This window comes from Psammomys obesus, unplaced genomic scaffold (assembly GCF_907164565.1).
Source record: "Psammomys obesus unplaced genomic scaffold, mPsaObe1.curated_primary_1811, whole genome shotgun sequence".
Classification (NCBI taxonomy): domain Eukaryota; kingdom Metazoa; phylum Chordata; class Mammalia; order Rodentia; family Muridae; genus Psammomys; species Psammomys obesus.
The window spans coordinates 775969-794080 of record NW_026596125.1 but is presented as its reverse complement, the minus strand read 5'-3'; the positions used below and the strand labels follow the sequence as shown (position 1 = coordinate 794080).

At 41.8% G+C, this 18112-nt stretch overlaps 1 protein-coding gene across 2 annotated transcripts in view; it reads right to left on the bottom strand.

Moving 5' to 3' along the window:
• The window catches only part of Entpd1 (ectonucleoside triphosphate diphosphohydrolase 1), a 75842-nt gene extending 59308 nt beyond the window's left edge, over window positions 1-16534 (bottom strand). Inside the window, exon 1 of one of the 2 annotated variants that reach the window (XM_055591713.1) lies at window positions 16422-16534. In XM_055591713.1, the coding sequence (XP_055447688.1) occupies window positions 16422-16437 (16 nt within the window). In that variant the 5' untranslated portion in view covers window positions 16438-16534. Of the gene's footprint in view, window positions 1-15437; window positions 15459-16421 lie in introns of those variants that run through there. The other variant, XM_055591714.1, reaches the window with a different exon arrangement.
• Window positions 16535-18112: the final 1578 nt, after the last annotated feature.

Here is an 18112-nt window from a genome sequence, read left to right as displayed (position 1 = left end):
ACTGAAGGAGCCAGAGAGGTCAAGGGGTTATTTCCAGAGATTAACTAAGGTATGTAGACACACCCTGAACATGGACGGGTTCAGCTTCTCAGCTCAGAGCTCAGACTGAAAAATAGGAAACCCTGAGCCTTCTGCTTGCTGCCACCAGCACCATACACCAAGCTGCTCCTCCCACCATGCTTTCCCCACCAACTTCATTCCTCTGAACTGTGAGCTCAAATAAACTCCTTGTCCACTGAGTTGCTTTTCTGTTGGATGATTGGTCATGGTGATGATAAAAAAAATATAGACATCTATGGCGAGAAAAAAAAAATAAAACTGATATATTCTCATTAAAACAAGAGTAATGGCATATTCGATATATTGGGAAAAGATTAACTAAGAATGAGGAAAAAGTCCTCAACAGCAAAGACAGAAATCTACAAAAATAAAACACAGTTAGAAACAAAATAAACAAGGAAAAAAAATGTCAGTCACTATACCCAGAAAGAGAGAGCAGAAAAAGTGCGGTTTTGTTTAAGTCCTCAGGAAAAAAAAACCAAACTTTTAGAAATTTATACAAAAACAACCAAAATAAGAATCTTCACAAAAATGTTGAGCATAAAGTCAAGAAAATATCCCAGAAAGTGTGAGCACATGTCAGGAAGCACAGCTGAAACTCAGAAGGCTTTGCAGAAAGAACACAAAAAGCAAAGGGAAGAAATCAGAGATGAGAGAAATGTCCGGAACTGAAAGATGAGAGTCTCTGTCTGGAGGGAACAAATGCTCCCACGCAATACACAGAACAAGTGGGTCTCGGTGGATAGAAGCTGACTGTGCCAAAACACATCACCATAAACTGTTAGTATATTAAAGACTACAAGGAAAACAAAACAAAACAAAACAAAAGAAAACAAAATCAAGACTTTACATCCTTTCTGGAAATAGAGGGTGGGGTGGGAACACGAAAGGACATAAAAACACTTGGGAATAAGAGCTGTGACTTGGAAACCCTAAAAGACACAAGAGCCTGCACTGCATTTTCCCTTCAGTATGCCTGTTTTCAGGGGGTTACTTAAGGGTGTGTTCTACTCAGATGAGGCTGGGAACCTAGAAAGAGGAAGAGGTGTTTAGTAGGAGAGTTAGCATGGGCTAGAAGCCAGCGGAGAGAGAATGACAAAAGAGCAGCCAGCTGAAACTAAGCAGGACAAAAGACTCAGAGGGAGATCTTAAAAATGACTGGACAAGAAAAGAAGAGGAGGAAAAAATAAAACATAAAACAAGACAAAACCCACAAAGAATAAAACACCTGTTAGATTACTGGTCATGGAAATTAAATAAAATCTGGTTTTTACATCACTTAGGAAGAAAAAAAAACCAGCCACCAAGTAAAAGAGCAACCGAAGCAAGCAGAGAAGCAGGCCTTATTAATGGCAGTAGGATAAAGGATGCACAGGAAAGGAGGCTTAAGGGGAAAGGAACACTTACTCAGATGCTGACGCAGGCAGGGAATGCTAGCCTACTCCATATCTGTCCATTCCTGCTGGGGGAAGGCTTAGAGGGTGAATGGTTTGACTGTCATGATAGAAAAGCAACAGCTATCTCGACTGACGCTGAACAAATGTACATGCCAGATGACACTGTACAAAGGTCAAAAGAACCCTGGACAGGATGAGCTGAAGATGGAGCAGGGATGGGAGGGTGACTGCAATTCTTCGTCATCGCAGTACACATGAGTTTAAGTTATATACTTGTATTGCTCTCACACAAAATACTGTTTTTAAAGAAAAAAAAAAAACAACCCTACCCATCTATCAAATTAAAAACTCCTGGAGCCTCTGAATTAAGTGATTGTCAAGGTCTGCCCTGTCCTAAAACAGTTACTAGATTCTGTGTTCTTTAGTAGAACTTTTTGTTCTGTTCATGAGACAGTCAGGGGTAATCTGACTATTGACTTTGTTAGTTGTTTTTGTTGTGGTGGTTTTAAATACTTAATTTTTCCCCATTGTTCATGAGCTTTATTCTACCATATCCTCCACAGTAAAAGAATTAGATACCCACTTCCGGGTGGCCCCACCCTTCTCACACTTCCATTACATCAAAACACATGACCTTTTGAGCCAGCCTACTATACGTACCTCCTCTGCGTTCCTTTACTGCCCTTTTTCTTAATTCAAATCCAGATGTGTTTGCTTCTAATTGCTAGAATAATTTTCTGAACCATTTGTAGCTAAGTTCTTGATAGTCTGTGATGAGACTGACTCCAAGACAGACTTGGTATGCTTTTAGACTAGTAGAAAAATTATACAAATAGCTGAAAACAAGGCAGGTTACCGTATTTCATACAGTCCTTTTAAATCTAATTAATTTATACTAACAAATTAGTAACTTTCCAATTAACTTTGAACAAAACATATTTCTAAGTACTGTTTAGTATTTCTTACAGCATAAAAATAATATATGCTTGTTACAATTCAGAAAATATCAAAAAGGAAAATAAATTCTACATAAATAATAAATTTTAATATTTCACCTTTTTAGTCTTCTTTCTGTTTGTCAAGGTAACTATTTTCTAACCAATGGGTCTTGACTGTTCACTTTGATAACCTAGTTTTCCTCATAACAATACTTTCTCTTACTCTCAAAAGTCTTTCTCATAATCTCTATATGTTAGGTGACTTCCCTCTGTTCACTAGGGCAGACAATGCTGAAGTGCAGGTCTCCAGGGAACATTTATGTACACACTCTGGAAAGTTTACTTGGGCAATTTTTGTAGGGTCAAGATAACAACATTCTTCATACTTTAAATAATTATAACTAAACTACCATTCAGAACACTTAACCTATACTTTGGCCAACTTGAGAATGTTTGATTTTCCTTATCTTCAGTGATACTCATCATTAAAACAAACAAACAGAAAGAACAACAGAGGCGCTTCCCTTTGGCATGTGAAAACAGTGCCTCCCTGTTTGGAACCGTCTTGCTAGTGATGGGGGATATTCATATTCTCTCCATAGTCTTTAGTCACCAAGACTTCCTCTTCCTCACCCATGAACCAGCTGCTGAGCTCTGGCAGGGCTCATGTCCCATATGCCCACCAACTGGAAACAGAGTCTGCACACCAATCAGCCGGGCAACATTGCTAGATACAAACTCCATGCTTGGCTTCCCTCCCCACAGTCATCTACCTTGGCATAGTTGCTTCATCCCTTTTTGTCTCTGTCTTGTCACTCTTTATAAATACTTTAATATTCATATGCTATGTGAAGATAGGTGTTTGCATGAGGCAATTAGGCACATAGACACACACAATATCTCTCTCTCTCACACACACACACACTTGAACTGGAATGATGCTGTACAAAAATCTAGTAACTAAGTAGAAATGGGTCTACTCATAATACCCAGCAATCAGAAGGGTATCAGAGGCATTAGTTGGTAGATTTTGATTTAACAATTGATTTTAGCCATGGGAAAGAAAGCAAAGGGCCTTGTGCAGGTTGCATGCTGCACAGCTCAAGGAGTGCAGCTTACAACAGAGACTATCCAGAGACCCTAAACCTAACCCAGACAACAACCGTACACAGCAGTCTGCTGGAGTGCTTGGGCTGTAGTAGGAGGAAGGACCAGGGTGAGTGTGCTACAAAACAGGGGCTGAGCCAGTGTCATACTGGGCAGGATGGAGGGTGAAATGCATGTGGTACCAGAGAGATGCTACATGGGCTCTCACTACACTTCCTGACTTTTCTGCAGCTGTGGCACCAGCTTTAAACTCTCTCTTTGACTTTTTTTTTTTTTTTTTTTACCTTCTAAGGCATTCTTGATGAGAATTCTCTCTTCTTGATCCATTTGTTTACTTATTTGTTTTTCGAGACAGGGTTTCTCTGTGTAACAGCCCCGGCTATTCTGAATTTGCACTGTAGACCAGGCTGGCCTTGAACTCATAAAGATCTGCCTGCCTCTACCTCCCAGAGTGCTTGGATTAAAGGTGTGTGCCACTTCAACTGGCACCTGCCCCCTTCTTAATGTGGTGTTTCCCTAGGTATCATTTTTCGCTATCTTCTGTCTTTATTCTCTGAACTACAGGCTGACTTATCTATGTCTGTACTCTGTGACTCCTCTTGTCTCCTAGTCACTAAGATCTACATTCAAATTCCCAGCAATCAATAGACTACCTGGGCTTCTAAACAGAATACCTGATGTCTTATAAACATCTCAAGTTTAGAGCATCCAAGATGTTTTCATCTACTCTGTCAGCTCTACTCTCCCCCTTTCATTCTCAGCCTTGATGATAAATATTTATTGACCCAACTGTCTAACTTGTAAATTAGAATAAGTTTTGACATCTTTCTTCCCTTCTTTCCCCAAAAGCCACCTAACCCATTACCTCTCCAACTCCACTTCAGAAACATTGTCATAGCTGAGCCCTTGCTGCCCTTTCCTCTGCATGTGCTCTAGAGTGTGACCGACCCCTCACCCCTTGCTTCCTGAGCTATTTAATGCAGATAACTAGTGCTAACCCCTCCCAGCACTGCTCCTGACTGTTTCATTGTTAGAATGTCCCATCTTGTGACCACCAAACACGATGGCAGCATAAATATCCAGTTAAAATATCTTACCACACTTTCCCACAGTCTTATTAAAATCCACCTGTGTATCCAAAAGGAAATACGTTTTTGGAAAATAAAGCAACTTCACAGTAGGATGGAGAAAGTACAGCAGTGGTTGTCATGTCCTGCTCTGAGACAAGGTAGTGTGACCAGGAACAAGTAAAGGAAGGGCTCAGTTCTTCTCCCAACACTGCTGAACTTAGCAACAACAGAACACACTAAGGGAGAAATAGGCACAGTGTGACAGTAGGTAGAAAGGACTGTCTGGGGGAGCTTCTGGTGTCTTGTTTTTGTTTCTGTCCCTACATCCCATAAGGCAGCCATGTGTCTAAGGTACAAAGAGACCCAACCTCCCACGCAGCATCACTGTGGGCAAAGGGCTAAGCACAGGGACAGAGCTCACTGCCCAGCTCCATGCAAGACCTCTCTCTGAGGAAGAAGCAAAGCAAGAACATGGCCCAGAGAGGGGTCCTTCCTGAACATCTTGTGCCTCTGGACAATAGTGACAGAGCTCGGATAGCCTTGTCTCTCTGTCCTCTGAAACATGAAGATATGACTTTGCCTTTTCTCCTGGATCAGAGTAAGCAATTCTTCCCAGCAGACTTAGATTTCCTCCCACAGTTATGTGAGGACCCAGCCTTTGAGATCCTAAACAAGATCCAAGCGACTCCACAGGAGCTGTGGGTAAATCATCCATTCCAGCTGCCTCTCAGTTTTGTTGGAGGTAAATCTCCAGTGAAAGTGGTTTAGTTCTTACAATAAAGTGGAAACATATTTTAATACATATACTTTTTTTTTAAAGGAGACTCTTTTATTCCAATTAAAACAAACAAACAAACAAACAAGCACTATAATTTTAAAAAAAAATGGGGCTGGAGAGATGGCTCAGAGGTTAAGAGCACTGGCTACTCTTCCAGAGGAAGACCTGGGCTCAATTCCCAGCACCCACAACTATCTGTAACTCCAGTTCTAGGATATCCAACGCCCTCTTCTGTTCTCCATGGGCACTGCATGCACACAGTGCACAAACATGCCGGCAAGCAAAGCACCCACACATATAAAATAACAATAAATGTTGCAATGAAGTCAGAAGATAGAGGAGAATGTCATCTCTATTGATAAGCTGATATAAAGGAGGATGGCAAGGGAAATATTTGATTTTAATTGGCTAGGGGAGAATTTTGCTATGAGAAAGAACAAGCTGAAAGATTTCATGGAAGCCAAAATCACTGCAGCTGAATCAAACTTGATGTTGGCTCTAGTTAAAGGAAATTGAATGATGCATAGGAAAATCTTAGGGGAAAACCATTGGAATGTGGTGGACAATAAATGAAGAAAAAAAAGAAAGTATTAAAAGAAATGAAGAACTATGAAGTTCAAAGACATCCAAATAATGAGCAGTTGTAGAATAAGACAAAGGGCCAAAAGGCGAGTCAGTGACCAAAGCAGTGAGGGGAGGGTTTCCTCACTCCCCCAACAGCAGCTACATTTGAAAAGCAGCAGGGTTATCCTAGGCCAATCTAAATAAGGAAGTCTAGCCTCACCTACTTTGCCCCAAAAGTTATAACACTGAGAAACAATGCACTGAAAACAGCGCTGTCCCCAGCTTCTTTACAGCATCAGATTTCCCAAGACAGTGGAGGAATTGTCGTGGGAACATGTCATTTCCCAGTGACGTGGCAATCAAGATTTCTGTTCTGAAGACAGCCTGTCGCTCTTTTGCACAATGCTCATCTTTCTGGAAAGTTAATGTGTTATGCTAAAAAGATAGATCATCATGAAATGAGCCCAGATTAAGAACTCAAGAATGTAGACAGCATTGTGAGAAAAGAATCACACTGAATGCCAGCGCATTCCTTCAGAGTGGAGTTTGATTAATAATAGCTAAAGAGGAAGGACACTGTGGATGATGACTGTGCTCCCAGTACTGATGATTACAGTGGGTGATGACTGTGCTCCCAGTACTGATGGTCACAGCGGATAATGACTGTGCTCCCAGCACTGATGGTCACAGTGGATGATGACTGTGCTCCCAGCACTGATGGTCACAGCGGATGATGACCATCAGTGCTCCCAGTACTGATGGTTACAGTGGGTGATGACTGTGCTCCCAGCACTGATGGTCACAGTGGATGATGACTGTGATCCCAGTACTGGTGTTGACAACATGCACAGATTATAGACATTTAAGATAAAAAAGAAAGACACAGGAAGCAGATGCTCTTAAGTCCTTTCTTAACATTAAAGTTGCTCACTTATGCTTTGATATTAAGATACAGTTAAATGCAGGGTACTTTTCTTTTCAAAGTCCCATATAAATTTAACAGTAAGATATCTACCATCCACAGATTTGAAGCTATATACATGATAATGAATAAGCAAGGTCGTGTCAAAAGGGAAAAAGGGAAATAAACAAGTATTCAATTCCTCCATGAAAACAACAGTGAAAATTCACTTCAGAAGCTAGTGGTTTAAATGGGGAAGAATAGCTAGATAGACAGACAGACAGACAGATTGATGATATATATGATGTATCATACCATATAGATATATGATATATATTTATAGATATCATATTTATGATATATTTATCACATATATATGGTAAATTACACAGATGCATTGGAAATAAAGAACAGTATATATGAACCAAAATTCTCACAGAGACTTGCCTGTCTCTGCCTCAGAAGCACTGGGATTAAAAGCAAGTGCCTGGCTCCAATTATACTTACAACAGCATCAAAAGAAGCAGAGAAACTTAACAATAAATTTGACAAAAGGAACCTAAAACCTGTGGTCTGAAAGTGTTACTGAAGGCTGGGTGTGGTGGTGCACACCTTTAATCCCAGCACTCAGGAGGCAGAGGCAGATCTCTGTGAGTTTGAGGCCAACCTGGACTAGAAAGTGAGTTCAGGACAGCCAAAGCTTCATAGAAAAGCCCTATATCAAAAATTAAAAAAAAAAAAAAGTTACTAGAGAAATTTAAAGATGCAGATAAAAAGAGAGCTATCACATGTTTGTGGATAAGAAGCCTTATAATTTATTCATCTATTTATATGGCAGGACTAGACTGTTGAGCTTACTAAGATCTCTATCAATGAGCTACGGCCTCAGTCTTTGATAATTTTAAAATGAAAATTTTCAAGTACATTTATGTTCAGCATAATCCTTATCAAACTCTCAAGCATCTTCTTCACAGAAATTAACATTATGGTTCTAATATTCAAGAAACACATAATAACAAAGCAATCTTGAAAAAGAAAAGCAAAGATGGAGAACTCAAAACCATAAAAATGCTCAAGAAAACGGAGGAGGCCAGAGATGTCTCAGCAGTTGAGGACACTTGCTACTCTTTCAGAGAACCCAGGTTTGATTCATAGCACGTGCGTGTGCACGCGAGCGCACACACACACACACACACACACACACACACACACACACACGGCAAATCACAACCATCTGCAACTCTAGTTCCAAGGAATCCGATGACCTCTTCTGGCCTCCATGAGCACTGCATGCATGTGACACAGGCGAACTACACACACAAAATAAAAAAAGATTAAAAAAAAAAAATCACAGGCATAAATGACTTCATGAGTTTGGATTAGGCACTGAGTTCTTAGATATGACATCAAAAACATAAAGAAATTGAAGAAAATAGGAACTGGATATCATTAAAATGTAGAACTTTTGTACAGTTAGAAAAAATGGAAAGACAACCATAATACAGAAAAAAAATCGAAAGTTATACGTTTGAACAAAAGGAATATGCAAAAAATCATTGCAACTCAACAATCAGAAGTCAAACTTTAAGAAATTGCCTAGCAACCCAAATGGGCATTTCTCCAAAGAAGATGGTCAGAGATCTCATGAAGAACAGCGTCAACCACCAGAAACGAGACTCAAATCCCACAAAGGCACCACTCCCACCTCTTCGGAAGGCTTTAACCAATGACAGACAGTAACAAGCATTCATGCTGTAGAGGCACTCGAACATCACACTCTGTTGTGTAAAATACCACATCTACTTTAGTAAATATTCTAGCCGTGCCTCAGATGAGTAAACACAGACACAACATGAATGAACAATTCCACTCCAGGTCTATATCTACGGGAATTAAAGGTATTATCTACACAAAAGTTTGTCCAGGCACATTCAAAGCAGCATCCTTCACAACAACAACAAAATGTGAAAGGGCCCCCAAATCAATTGAGTGATGAACAGACAGCTAAAATGTAATGCAACATAGAATATAATAGACAGGACAAAGCCGAAATAGGCAGAGCTACTATAAAAACTAGACTGTCAGTGCCTAGGGCTTGGAAGAGGGGAAGGTAGGTGAATAGATAGGAAATGGGAAGTGGTTAATAATGGGTGCACAGGCTTTGAAATAAAGTGTTCCAAAACTGAGGCAATTGCCCACAATTGTGAGAATATACTAACACCTTCCAAATTACAGTTTTCAAATATATGAGTTATATGGTCTGTAAACCATATCTCCAAATGATAATGAGAGCAGTGCCTAGAATTTGAGTCTGAACTCTATACTTTGCAACTGAGAGACATAAGTAGCTCACCTCTCTCATCCCTCAACTATCAGGAAAATCACCAGGTTAAATAGCACCAGCCTCTGGTGTTGTTTCAAAACTAAATTAACATCTGTAAAGTAAATAGAACAGGGTGTTACCCAAACCCTTTAGCATGGTAACCAAAACAACTTCATATCAATTTATAAAATAGGTCACTTACCATATTAGTGTCCTGATGATGGCTGTTGTCACAAATTAGCACAAACAATTTATTCTTTCAAAGTACTTGAAGTCTAGGATTAGGGAGATAGCTCACTAGGTTAGAGTGCTTGCTGTGAAAGCATGGGGTACTAAGTTCAAATCCTCAGTACCCATGTAAAAAGCCAGGCACAGCTGGGAATGCCTGTGTTGAGCAGCACAGACAGGCCGATACAGATCACTGACTAGCAAGCTTCTGGTTCAGCCAGAGACCCTGCCTTAATATATAAGGCTGACACACACACACACACACACACACACACACACACACACACACAGTGAATTCCCATACACTGTAATTTTACTTGGAAGAAAATTATAATTGGAGATGAATTACAATATAATTAAAGAGACTAAACTGATTAACATAATTTTATATTTTAAAAGTAATATATTCAAAGTGTTTATAGGTTTTAAAAACTCATATGTTTATTTACAAGGATATTCAGATATTATAAAATAATATTCTGTAATCATTAAGAAACAAATAAAAAATAATAATAATTAAATAAAATAAGAATTATTATGAAGCAAGTAAAAATTAATAATAAATAAAAATAAGAATTGTTTAGAACTTAAAACATTATATATTCAGGAGGCAACAAAAATATAGTATTGAACTACCTACGTGTATAAAAATGTGTTGGATCTTTTCATAAAAACACTTTGGGGCTAGAGAAATGGCTCAGGGGTTAAGAGCACTGTCTGCTCTTCCAAAGGTTCTGAGTTAAATTCCCAGCAACCACATGGTGGCTCATAACCACCTATAATGAGATCTGGAGCCTTCTGCTGGCATGCAGGCACACATGCAAGCAGAGTACTGTATAAATAATAAATAAATCTAAAAAACACTATAAAATATTATGAAGACATAAGGAACAGATTCCACAAAAGTATTACTAGTATGGCATAAAATTAAATATCTTTAGGTGATGGATCACTCACAGAAATTAAATTAAAAATGTAAAACCCAGGTTAGTAATAAATGAGCAAAGGATGTGGACATTATGCAAAAGAATAAGCATATCATGTGAAAAGTACCATAAAGATTCCTAGTAATTAAAAAAAAATCACAGACTTTTAAAGTGGATACAATTTATTTATTTATTTTAAATCAATCACTAATGCTAGAAAACAGAAAGTGGCAGTGGCACAAAGGGCCCACGCCTTGGGACCAACTAACTGGGCCTTGGGACTAACTTGGCCTTGGGAGGACAACTTAGCAATGATGATGGAGAGCTTCAGAAAATATTCACAGGTTTTAAACCAATAAGCCTACTTCTGGGGTTCCATCCTCAGAGTGCACCCCTACTTAGGGAAGACATTCCTGTGCTGATGTTTATTGGTGACATTGCAAAAGATGCAAATTGTTAAATCAGCTACGTGACTATAAAAAGTGTGCTAACCAAGACTACTATTTCTACAAAATAGAAAACACTTGTGATTCACACCCTTACTAAAAGCCAGACTTTAAATACAGCCTGATGATCATGGTGCTCTGATTTTTCAAGGTAGTACCAAGTAAAGGTGAAATGAGAGGGGCACCCCAGCCAACCCTCTCAAAGGCTTCTCCTCACCCTGATTAGGGTTACACGGAGCTCTCACGCCATGCTCCACACCACTGGCGTGGACACTGAGGAGCTGTACACATAGTCTGCATGAGGCCAAAAGAAACATCTCTGAAATCATTCCTTGAATTTTGACCACAAAAAAATAATTCCTTACGTTCTTTCACATCTTCTTTCTTATGTTCCACTTCAAGAGCATTAGTCTTTTTTTCCCCCATTTTGTTTTGAAATGTCATTGTTATGTATTGTCTCCTTTTATAAAGCATTTTTGTGGCTAGGCTTGGTAACACATGCCTATAATTCCAACACCAAGAGGCTGAAGCAAAAGGATCACAAACCTTGTCTCAGGGAGACAAAAACAAATTTTTATATGTCTGTATCTACATATATGACATTTTGTCTAGGTCAAAAAAATCTATTACGTTAAAAAAAAAAAGGAAACACCTCTTTCTGTTGGGCAGGTTCTATAATAATACAGGAGAGAGAGTACATGTTTTGTGGCAGTCAGACAACCTCTTCCAAGGCTACATTTCTCCAAACCTAAAGCAGCCCCAGCATTCCTCTCTGAACCCACTTTCCCACCTTTGCAACTAGGGTCGTTCCCACCTTATGTGTGCAGTGCAGACACCGGAGCTCAGAGCCTGACCATCCTAGGTCCAGCACAGTATTAACGGAGCCACTGTCAAGCTGTGTCATCACAGGATAGTGGGAAGCCTAATTCATTTGTATATACAGAAAAAATATGTCCTACAACAGGCAGCCAGCTTCCAGCCCTGCTCACGATAAAAGTGGAGAATAAGGGAAGCTTGGGAACCTGGGAACTATAGGGAAACAGGAAAAGGTTGAAATAGGGGCTGGGAGTTAGCTCAGCTGTTGGCAGCTGTCCTTGGAGAGGACCTGAGTCCTGCTCCCAGCACCTATGTCAGGGACCCACAACTTCCTGTAACTCCAGCTCCGGGTGAGCCAATGCCTCTGGCTTCTATGGGCACCTGCACTTACACACACATATCCACTTACACACACATATCCACCTGCACACACACATAGTTATAGATGACAAATCTTTTTAAAGGTGAAAATATTTAAGAACTCTTTTCTGTTCTGCAGTAGGTTTTGCGCTCAAGATACATGCTTGTCCCTAGGTCATAGCAAGAGGCCTGAACATCCTGTTGTAGGGCATATTTTTTCTGGACATACAAATGAATTAGGCTTCCCATATCCTTCGATGACACAGTTTACCAGTGTATCCATTAACATGGCCAGTCAGGGTGGCCATGGAGGGCCAACTGCCACCTGGCCCTGGAAGGACTGCAAGACCTCAGCCTCACCCAGAGCTTCTGAAAGACAGTCTGAATTTTAAGATCTTCAACGATACACGAGTATGTTAAAGTCTGAGAAACATGGTCCCAGAAACGCACACACACACACACACACACACACACTCGCACACACACTCGCACGCATGCACACATGACAAAGCTTATGCCTCCCCTCTTCCTTCTGTCAGATCATCAAAATGTCTGATGATTCTTAACCACAAGGGCTACCCTTGGTTTTGGCCTCTCTCCAAAATATTTGAAGGAATACACTCTACATGATTTTCCACAGGCCTCGCTGTCACCCTGCACAGCCTGAGCCCAGCACACCTGAATTAAACTGAATTAAACACTCACCGCTTAATCACAACTATGGATTATAGAGTGGAGAAGCAACTGTAACCGCACAGGGAGAGAGAGAGAGACTCCCTGTGAAAAGGTGCTTCAGCCAATTAAAAGCGATACAAATTGCTAATGATGCTGCCATAGGTGCCTTGTCACTTACTCTCTTCCTATGCAGGAAAATCATGATGAAGGAAATGATTCAGTGTGTAGCTGATCACATTCTGTAGATGTTTATTTAATTCCATAACTGGTAATCCCAAACTCATGGTGTCAAGATTTGAGTCTGCAATTCTACCTTCAAACCTCCAGGATGGGATGCAAACCGGTGCTGCCCAGAATGTGAAAAAGAGAGGGAGCGTTCTACTCTTTGGTCCAGGCTGCAGCTTTAGCAGAAAGGAAAGTCCCTTTGGCCTTACTGACTGGGGAAGGAGCGGGCTTGCTGTGGGCACTGCACTTCACTATCTATGTCCAACCAAAAGCAGCCCGCGCTTTGAGAAGTGTTCTGAGAAGTTGTTTCTCTGAGTTGTGTTCCTTGCAGAGCTCTCATTGGAATGGTCTTGTGGCTCTCAGGAGGAAGGACACATCTGTTAGTTCAGGCTTTGTAGACTGACTTCATGGCCAGAAATGTCCCCTCTGCCTCTGACCAACTGTGTGACTTTGGCTAAGTGACTTCCTTGTATAACTGTGACATGTATAAATCAATACAAAGAGCTGTTGTGAAGATTATATGAGATGATATATATAAAATGTTACAGTGTCTGGCACATAATAATCAATGTCAGCTATTAATAGTCCTTGACAGAATCTGGCTTCCATTAGAATTGGTTTCCTGACTACATCATGTGCAAACTGTTTATATCCCAAGGAGCTGGCATAGGTACTTACAAATGGCAGACAAACAGTATTTGTCAAACTGCTTTGAAGGTATGCCAGGAAGAGGAAGAGAGGGCTGCTGGGAACAAACAATGTGCATTATGATTTTACCCAGGGCCAGAATCTCCAGTGTTTGCTTTTTCTTTTGTTACCAGAATGCACTGTGTCAGATAGCAAAATGTATATAAAGTGGTACTCGAGAGACGCTATTTATCAAACCAGGTGTTTTGTTCAGAGACAGCAAAGGTATACTAGGAGACATCTAAAAATCTCCAGTTTGATCTCTGGCTGAGTGGGGACTAGAGGCTGAAGTTCATCCAGAGCTGTACTGGGCAAACTGAGTGTCTTGGCATGAAGTCACATCATCAATTAAGATCATCAACCTAGACAGGGCCATTTTGTTTTTCAGAGTATCTACCTAGAAAGATGTGCGTGGAGCATTTAGGAGTTGTGTGCATCAGGGCAGGGGAAGCCCAACTACAAACTAAAGGTCCTTCTGGCTCTTGAATGAACAGCAACTACACTAACAGTTTGTTAGACACTGATTGAGTGCCCACTGAGGAGCTCAAGGTTCTTGTGGCTGAAAGAACCTTCGAGACTTGCCCAAAAGCTAAAAAGCAGCCTCCAAACAGAGCCCAGGATCCTCTCTGAGATGATGTCCACCTCAAGGACTCGTCCTTGTGGCTTACGGGCAGATTCGTAATACGGGCGTCAGAGACCTGTTGTGAACCTCATGTGGTGAAACTGCTAACGCAGCCTTGGGCCACTGAGTGTCAACCTGTCTGAGTCTGCTTCCCGGAGGCCTTCCAGCATCTTCTGAGGCTGCTTTGTGAGCACCTCAGCTGCCTTCTGCCCTCTGTCATGACAGAGGCCTCTCTCCCAGCACTCTGCCTGCATAGACAAGGCAGCTATGTTTTTTAAGACAAAAGAAAAAAAAATGCACTGGAAACCATACATCCAAAGATGAGTACAGAAATTATCATTGAGGGTTGGAAACTAACAGAGAGAAGGAAAACAATTGATTATGATGAGTGCCACCTTAAACGTTAAAGGTGAGGCATTGTAGAAACATCCAAGGCAGGTCCTGAGCTAGGCCAAAGGATGGGAGAAGGCTTAACTGGGAGAGCAATACTCAAGAAAAAATAGGACCAAGAGCAACAGCCTGTATTTCATGAGCACACCGTCTACATCAGGAACTTTACGTGGATGGTTACGCTGTCCTTATAACCCTCTGGGGCAGGTATTAATCTCTTCATTTCGCAGGAGAGAAAACTGAGGCTCGCAGTAAGAATGATGGAGCTGGAATTCAAACAAAGGCAGGCTGGCTCCATGATCAAGAAGAGAGGTCAGATAGGCCTTCAAGATGGAGGAAAGTGTCTTGCAGCAAGCTGAGCAGGAGGAAAGAGCAGTTCCCTGGGGAACTGAAAGTACTTGGTGAGGACTAGCTGGGGGTGGGGACACATGTTCAGAAGAGAAACCAGAAGTAGAAGAGCTCTGGTGAGATCTAGACTTTTTGACAGATAGACATTCGATTCATGTGGTCTAACCCCTCCAAGACTCACATTTTCCCTTCTGTCAAAGGTCCTATAGGATAATAATGTCTGCCTCGCCCCCATAAAGAATGGCCATTAACACCAACTGAGATTAGTGCTGTAAACTTGATTGCAAAACACAAATTCCTTCACAGACCAGATTTCATCACGGTCTCTTCCCCAATAGCTTCAGAGATGCACAAGCCTAGAATCCCGTGATCCAGAGCCTTCGGAGCGGAGACAGCGGTGGGGAGTAGAAGCGCCCTGGCCCCTGGATCCATGCTTACCCCTTCCTAAGTACAGAATGCTTGCCCACATCCACAGCTGCCACTTCCTAAGTAAGTATGGGATCCCAAGGTGAGCTGCCCTCTTCATTCCTCCACTGAACCCTCCGGGGAAATGGAGAAGATAAGGACAGCACTTACCTTATATGGATGACGTGAGGGATGCTGTGTACCACGTATGATAAAAGCAGCACAGGTCCCAGCACACAGTAAAGGCTTAGTAAACCCACACAGCTATCCTCTACCTTAATTAGAAAGAAATCCGTTTGCTATCCTCCATCCCTCTGCATCCTATGTGATAGAAATCTGCGAGCATATTAGAAGCTGCCGATGAGGTAGGTTTGCGACCCCACATTCCCCCTTTGTTCCTGGCTCCCAGGGACTGGCAAGCAGCAGGCTCTCCGTCCTGGCAGAAAATGCCCAAAAGAGGTAAAAGGCAGAGACCGCACACCATTTGTGCGCACCAGTCTGCCCTTGTAGTTCCCTAGACAGAATCGAGTGTGGTCAGTCAGACATGACCTGCTCTTTTAAGGGGCACTCTTCCTTTCTTCCCTCCACCCCTCTCTCCCTCCCGGGGACAAGCGCACTCCCCCACACAGCTCCAGAAGCTTGCAGCTTTTTTACAACACGTACTCTGGGGTCCTGTTGTGACAGCCTCTTGCCACATTAACTTGCCTGTCCAACTCCCCGAGGAGAAGGAGCCTTTGCTAATGTCCCAGCAGGAAAGAACGCAGGAAATTCAAACAAAACAAATCTACACGCAGAACCCAGCATCTGCAAGCCAGGGACCCAAACCGAGACTAGATGACTCCAGACTGTAGATGAAGCAGCTGCTTCTTTAGGTACAAGAGAATTGAAAAGCAGTCGCTTGCCGCTTAAAAAAAAAAAAAAAAACCAACAGATCTGCATACCAATTAATTATGAATATTCATCGACTCTAGCCTACTCGAGAGCCACCCTGCACTGCAACCCTGAGCTCTGCTTCCCAAAGCTTTCTCTGCCTCGCTCAGGAGGAGAGTGGGAAAGTTCATTCAGGCGCTTTGCCTTTTGCTCTTTCAAGTACTTGCTTTGGGTCTGGGCTTTTTTTCCCCTGAAGGGTTTGGATCAAATCAGTTCTGGGCTTACCCTTTATATCTTCCATAAGGGGCAGCTTTTTGTTTTCTTCCTCTTTCCTCGCTTGTCTTGGGTGTTTTTTTGGTTTTGCTGTCTCTGCTTGCTGTGGTGGCTTTCTGTGAGAGAGGTACTCACGGTTCCGAGATATAACAGACCCTAGGGCTTGTGGGAGGGGCTAAATTAGCCAGCCTGGTTTCGGAAGGAACCTCAAACTCTGTCTTTTTCATTGACTAGAAATACAGATTGGTAGAGGAGTCGGGCAGTCCCTTTAGTTACTCGAAAGCTTCCTGGGGTTGTAATTTCTTTTTCCTAGGCTTGAAGCAGTGTGTGTTCAAAGCTCACCTTCTTCTCCTCTCTTCCTCTTTTCCTCCCTTCGTCTTCTCCTTTATATATCTCTTAGCCTCCCTGTTACAGAAAACCCATTTCCATTTTTCTCCCTTGAAAAAAGTCATTTAAAAAGAAAATCAAGCTCTGTGTCCTGCAATTATGATGCCAGTAGCCAACACCTGGGGAAAGCTCTCCCTGCCGCATAAAGCTGAGCACTTCCCATCCCCTGAAGAGCAATCCTTTTCAATCTCACTGAAGAAGAACCCAGACGAAGCCACATGATTGTCTAGAAAGCCTTCTGGGACCACAGAGTAAACTGTTCACCAGGTGCCTCTGCCAGCTCTGAAGTGACGAGCATCATGCACCTTTCCCCAGCTTTGACTTCCTACCTCCAAAGTCCGACAGATGTGGATAACTGCTCCCAGGCTTTGCAAGGTGACCTGAATGCAGGTGAGAGGCTGCCAGATATATTTTAAACTCTCAACTGGTTTTGAAATGAAGACAAGGGCTGGCCCTTAGGGAGGAAGGTAAGTCCTCAGGTCCCGAAGCCACTTGGACAGCTTCCCCTTACAAGGCTGCTGCAATCTTAGCTTTGGCGTCTGAAGGAGACGAGAGGCCTCCTGTCAACCCAAGGTGGCAGCCAGGAAACTAAGCCACCTGTTCTATTCACATGCCACAAAGCAAGAAGCCAACTGCTCTTGCTTGCCACCTTGCTCCCAACACCGGTTTCTCCCACAGTAAACACGGTACTCAGTAAACGAAGACTGAGTGGCTGAATTTGTGAATGAACACCATTCCCCCCCCCGTATTTCCTTTATAGCAGAGAATCTGTATCTGAAGCTAATTATACCACGAGACATAGTTCTACACAAAATCATTTACTCTGTGCCCACTGAAGATTGTTTTGAAGGAAATGCATTCTCTGCTACGCTTTCAGTGTGTTTGTAAAAGGGCAGGGTGACTTTCCAGTTTAGATGTCTGTTGCCTTCACAGTGCAGTGCCTGCCAAATAGCATGTGCTCGGTGAATTCTGGACACTTTGATAAATCCAGAACTGTAGAAAAAGACTTTCTGTATCTTACTAGATGGTGCATAATTATAGGATTTTGCATTTAGAAGAACAATTAATTACACTAAATCAAAAATCTAATAAGTGCCTTCTCTTACCCTAGTTTAAACTACATTTCTAATAATGAATATTGGTTTGATATCTGTCCTAAGATAATAAGATTCCTTTAAGTGATATAAATGAGATATTTGTAAATATCAGCAATCTTGGTAGTTTTATGATTCTATGTGTGCTCCATAAAAATATAGGAAGTTCAGGACTGGTCAGGTGGCTCAGGAGATCAAAGTACTTGCTGCCAAGCCTGACGC